Source organism: Chionomys nivalis, chromosome 26 (assembly GCF_950005125.1).
Source record: "Chionomys nivalis chromosome 26, mChiNiv1.1, whole genome shotgun sequence".
Classification (NCBI taxonomy): Eukaryota; Metazoa; Chordata; class Mammalia; order Rodentia; family Cricetidae; genus Chionomys; species Chionomys nivalis.
Genome location: NC_080111.1, coordinates 17861501 through 17867500, shown reverse-complemented (window position 1 = coordinate 17867500; position 6000 = coordinate 17861501). Strand labels below are relative to the sequence as shown.

Below are 6000 nucleotides of genomic sequence, written 5' to 3'. Positions count from 1 at the left end.
ATATATTCTGCCGCCTAAAGTATATCATTGCTACACAGACCAAACGTCTATGATAAAACAAATTTCAGATTGTTATGTATTACTTTGGTCTGTCATGCCTTTCCTCAAAATACTGGATTTTGCTAATTTTTTAAACAAAGAAACATGAAAATTTACAAACAACTTCATTTATCACTATTCTAGAGACAATATTCTTAAATTTTCCATTTGTAATCTAATAACTTAAGAAAGAAGAATACTGTTTTCTCCATTTACTTGCAAACCAGAAAATTATATTACAAAATAAGACTGTTTAAAATGTGTGTGTATATATATAAATATATATATATTATTTTTTATTTACCTCATTTGTGATGAGTGTTCCAGAAAGATCTATTGATATCAAGGATAGCATGCTTGTAATAAATTCAATTGCCATGTCAGTCAAATGATCACAATTTCGTAAGCTCAAATAGTGCAAATTAGGGCAGCTGAAAGAAAATGCCGCGAAGGGTTAACCTGAGCTCCCAAACACATCAACACCAGCTTCTCCATGGAAGGACCGGCCTTTTCCTAACCTACGTGTAAGCCCCAACACAGAAGACAGTTTAGCTATTTTGTTTTGCTGACACAGGGTCTTATTTTATGTCTCGCATTGGCCTGGAACTCACTATGTAGTTCTGGGCTGGCCTTGAACTCATGGCACGCCTCTCATCTCAGCCTCTGAGGTGCTGGGATTTTAAGCGCGACCCACCACATCTGACTAACAAACATTCTGGCAGAAGAGAGAGGCGGGAAGGAAGGTGGATTCATGCAAGGCTGTTTGGGATTGAGTTTCACATTGCGATTTCTAACGATGCAAGGAAAGCATTTATGACAGTTCCATGAAGCACCGTCATGGAAATGCCAGAAAAATAGCAGCCAAGGGCAGGGCTGAGTTCCACACTTCTCTCTCAGTGGTTTGTAACAGGATCTGAGCTCGACCTTTAGAGGCCACCACCAAGCCAGGAGGGTGAAGATTGAATCAACCAATCAGAACAGCCCTCAGGAAGCTTGGAGTAAGGTTTACACTGGGGCAGTACCCTTGGACAGCGCAGGGAAGTCACTCTCCCCACATGGTCATCTCTCTGCTCAGAGAGATGTCACTCAACCCAGGTAACAGCGAAGGAAGCAGCTCAGGTGGGATTAGGTGAGTTCAGGCTAAGGACTTCAATGCCTAAGGGCTACTCCAGAGTGTCTAATGTGCTGGGGGGCTCGGGCTGCTCACTCCCATCACAGCTCAGGCGCTAAGGCAGGGTGGGGCTTTGTCCTACCGCTCCGACAGTCTCACGATGGAGTTGTCGCCCAGGAGGGTGCAGTTAGTCAAGTTGAGCTCTCTGAGCCTCACGCTTGCGGGACCATCAAGAAACTGCCGCAGGCCGGCGTCGCTAATCCTGTAGGAAGGGAGAGAGGAGCGTCACGCACGATCTCGTACAACATGAAGGCTTGTGGTAACACCAGTTTCTCCATCAAATACAGTCCAAAGAAGGAAATATCTGCACTGGTCTTTTGTCAAGTTAAAAACTGATCGCACAGCTCTTCATATAATAGAAAATGGATAGAGGATAGTAATAGGAGGGATAGCCACAATAATCTGAATTAATAACACAATGATCTCTTTCTTCCAGTTTAAAATGTACTAAGGTTAAGAAATACCTGACAGGATCTGCAAAGAGCTAAGGCCGGATTTTAGACGGGGAGAAGCAAGATTCAAGATCCTGGATGGATTTCCGCTGCATTCAAGGTCGCCTGGGCTTGACTGGAAACACAAGAGGACCGCTAGACCACAGAAAACCTGCATCTGGAAGACCACCTTGTCCTCAGCCTGTCCTCATCCGAAGCATCTCCAGGGGCCAGCACCATCTCCTGCGGTCACTCCTGCATCAACTTCCGGAAGCTCAGGACTCATCACTCTCTGTCTTCCAAGTGGGCTTTTATTTCTAATTCCATCTGAAGACCACCAGGTCCATCTTTAGAAAGTCTTTCAGCCAGAGGAACAGGACAGGGGATCGTATCAAGTCAAGCCAAAGAAGAGCATTCACACACAGGCAGCCTACAGGACAGCAGACAGGAAGAGCCCTGAGGGTAATCCAGGCTGGCTGCGCTTTCTCTTGGTGTCCACCGTTTGCCTATGTGAGTTCATTCCTGTTGCTGTGATGTGATGCCCTGGGCCAAGCAGCTTCTGAGAAGGAAGGGTATTGACCTGCAGTTTCAGGTCACATGCCATCACCGGGGAAGGTCAAAGTTGGAACTCAGAGCAGATAGTCAACTCACACCCGGTCAAGAGCAGAGAGAGCCGGAGGTACCCAAGGCACCCAAGCTGCCCGCTGAGCATCTTGCTCTCAGCTGGCTTTTCCCTCACACTACTCAGGCCTGTCTCTGTCTCTCTGCTGTTACGATAAAACACTGGCCAAAATCAACGTGGGGAGGAAAGGGTTTACCACATCTTGGAGCTCAGAGTCCATCATTAAAGGAAGTGAGGACAAGAACCAAAAGGCAGCAACCTTGGAGATCCCTGCTCCCCAGCTCATGCTCAGATACAGTTTTTAGACAGCCCAGGCCCACCTAATCAGAGACAGCATCTCCCATTGTGGGCTAGGCCCTCCTATACCTGTACGCAACCAAGACATAGTCATGCCCACAGTCAACGTGATAGAAGCAATCGCTCAGTTGAGGTTCCCTCTTTCAGGTTAGCCATCACAGGACCCCAAAACCAGGGCATGATGCTTCCTACGTTCAGGGTGGGTCTTCCCATGCCAATTAACAAGGATCCCCCTCCCCATACACACACATACACAGAATGCCCACAGGCCAACCTGACAGACAATTCCTCACTGAAACTCCTTTCAGGTGATTAGTTCTGGGTGGTGACAAAGATGACATTAAAAACGACCACAACATCGTAGTCCAGCAAATGGACTAATTTAGTGAATCCCACGATGCCTCTCACTAGGCACCTACCTGGGCTGCAATCCGGAGGCTGCTGGGGTGGGAAACGAGGCATGACAAAGCAGAGGTCCAAACACAATCAGTTTATGTATTAGCAAATACCAGACTGGAGTAATCAGTGAGTAATGAGTTAACGAGAAAATAAAATATAGCACCCAGCGTGAGAAATATATCTCTGGAAAAGATTTGCAAAAGAAAGCAGGAAAGCAGCACCATGGGCAAGGACCCGACTGTGAAAGTCCACAGAGAAAGAACTGCAGCAGGGGTGGTTTAGGAACCCCGAGACTCTCCTCAGGTGGGCTAGCCCCTTTCCCTGAACATGCTGCGCATGCACATCTCCCTGCACTCAATCTAAGTAGCAACCTCAGACACCATCTGAGCTCCACCCACACCGCGTGACTTGTTCTCTTCCCTCTGTGAAATAGTATGACTTGCCTTTCCCCTAACAACAACCAAACCTGGACAGTTCCCATCCAAACAGATTTCCAGAATGAGAAATAGCTCTAGCCAGCTCAACTTATTTTGGGAGCATGTGCAATAAGGCAAAATTGTTTTCCAATGAGCTTTTAGGGAAGATTCTCTGTTTACTATCTTGGGCCTGTGCACAACTGGGCAGGCATATGAGTAAGATCGGATGCATTAAAGAAAAGGGCATGTGCAGTGGGGAAATGATTACATAATTAATTCATCAGTCAAGATAGAAAAGCTCCCTACACAGTAAGACTTGGGCCCAGCCTTTTCTGCTCCCCTTACTAAGACTGTCGAAAGAGCCTGGCTCAGCCCTGATAATCTATATTGCTTGAACACCGAGTCGACACACTCCGAGTGGCTTTTACCTCACGCAGTTGGTCAAGTTCAGCACAGCCAGTTGCTTCAAAACAGAAAGCGACTTGAGGCTGCTGTCCGTTAGCGCCCTGCAGTCCACCATGTAAATGTGATTGATACCTGGGTAGTTCTTGTCTATATATTTGAAGCACGCGTCAGTAATCCTTTTGTTTCCTGTTGAAACAGAAGAAAATACAAGTGCTATCTCTAAATGTCCAGGGGAAAAATACTTCAAATAAGGTTGTCACATTTTCAGTATCACAGACCTTCAAATCGGATTTTTTTGAGGTTGCAGGAAGAAAGAGCTTTGAAGGCGCAGTCAGAGATGTGTGGCGAGCCAATGAAAACCACCGTGGAGATGCGGGAACACTTCTCAACCAAGACCTTGGGGAGAGGGAGGGACAGAGACAGGACCACGACTGCAGAGCACCAACAAGGAGGGATGATCATCCCCTCGAGACCTTCAAAGCAGACAGGCTGACTGCTACATTTTCCTAATTTTCAAGCAAATAGGGCTGATTTCGTATTTTATGAAATCAATATGCTCATTTTGAATAATGTAGAGAAATGAAAATTAAATGTTACAAGAGCATGAGGAAAACATGAGGAAAGGAAATGTTGGAAAAGCCAGTTGGCAGTTGACAAGGGGGATCAGATTCAAGTCAAGCAGAGCTGGGCCTGGGTCATAGTTGGGAGAATGACAATTGTGCTCTGACTATAACATCAAAAGTATTTAAGTATTCAGACGTTTTGTTTGTCTGTTGTTGTTTGTCTATAGGCATTGGTGTTTCGCCTGTATTCGTGTCTGCGTGAGGTGTCAGGTGCTCCAGAACTGGAGTAACAGACGGATACGAGCTGCCGTGTGGGTGCTGGGAACTGAACTCAGGTCCTCTTGAAGAGCAGTGAGTGCTCTTAACCACTGAGCCATCTCTCTAGCCCCTCAAATGTTTTTGTAAGGTACGTGCATGCGTATGTGCAACTATTTAAATGATTTCCTAGCTATGAATCAATCCAAATGAAAGACCAGTTCACGTTTCTCAGTAGCTCAGGCCATCAGCGTGTGTGCTCATATAAACGAAAGGAAAGGCTCGTCTTGCCACCTACTTTCACGCAGTTGTCTGTCAGGGTTGGCATGTCGTTGATGGTCAGGTGCATGATGCCTGTGCAGCTGCTTGCAATGTTCCTGAAGCCTTGCACTGAGATCTGAATCACAGGGGAGAAGATGGTGGAGAAATTAATTAGAGGGGCCACCTGCGAAAGGTATTGTTGTGGGGCCCCATCTTCTTCTTGGAAGCTTCAAAGATTATTCCAGGAAAAAATATACTGTTCATTGTAGAAAACTTAAGCATTATTCATATAGACATATATTCATGGTTTAAAACAAGATCTTTAGAATTATGCAAACACTGTAAAATAGCTAAGTCAAACTAATTACTATTTTCTTCTGTGTGTGGGGAGGGGAAGTACACAAATGATTTTACTTCTATGCGTGGTTTGAAAATGTGTAGAGTGTTAGAGACAGCCCCAGAGGATGGTGATGAGCAAGGCCTTGTAGGTGAAGGGTACTACAGTGATACTGTGAAAATATATAAAAATTCAGTAAGGACATGGCTCAACTGTTGAATATTTACTGATCTTAAAAAAAGTGGGTTAAGCTCTCAATGGATTAAGTTATCAACTCATAATCACCTATAATTTTTGATCTCATTCCCTCTTCTGGCCTCTGCAGGCGCTCATATTCACACACACTTACACTCTTTCAACACACACATAATACACACGAAACATTAACTCTTCAGAAAGCAGGTAAAATTTTAGTCAGGAGTAAGCTCAACGTTTCTGTCATACAAAATTGACCAGAGGTGGCCATGAAGTTTTTACATGTTTCAAAATAAAAACCATGTGCTGCTGAGATAGCTCAGGGAGAGAACTTGCTGCCAGCCTGATAACCTGAGTTCCATACCCAGATCTCACATGCTAGAAGACAGAACTGACCCAGCAGCTTGGAGTCTGACCTCTGCAAGCTCCATGTGGCCCACACACCAAAGCTTATTCACACACAGACACACACACACACACACACACACACCAAATAAGTAAACAGAGAAATTTTCAAATAAATAAAATTAAATTAAAAGCATAAAATAGGACTGACAAGCCCGGCGGTGGTGGTGCACACCTTTAATCCCAGCACTCGGGAGGCAGAGG

At 45.2% G+C, this 6000-nt stretch overlaps 1 protein-coding gene across 2 annotated transcripts in view; it reads right to left on the bottom strand.

The window, feature by feature from the left end:
* Positions 1–6000, bottom strand: part of Fbxl13 (F-box and leucine rich repeat protein 13) — a 143774-nt gene that overhangs the window by 29569 nt on the left and 108205 nt on the right. Inside the window, exons 13-17 of one of the 2 annotated variants that reach the window (XM_057758550.1) lie at positions 4897–4995; positions 4059–4176; positions 3804–3966; positions 1293–1412; positions 344–470 (exon numbers count right to left, since the gene is read on the bottom strand). In XM_057758550.1, coding sequence (XP_057614533.1) covers positions 344–470; positions 1293–1412; positions 3804–3966; positions 4059–4176; positions 4897–4995 — 627 coding nt within the window. The remainder of the gene's footprint in view (positions 1–343; positions 471–1292; positions 1413–3803; positions 3967–4058; positions 4177–4896; positions 4996–6000) is intronic. The other variant, XM_057758551.1, reaches the window with a different exon arrangement.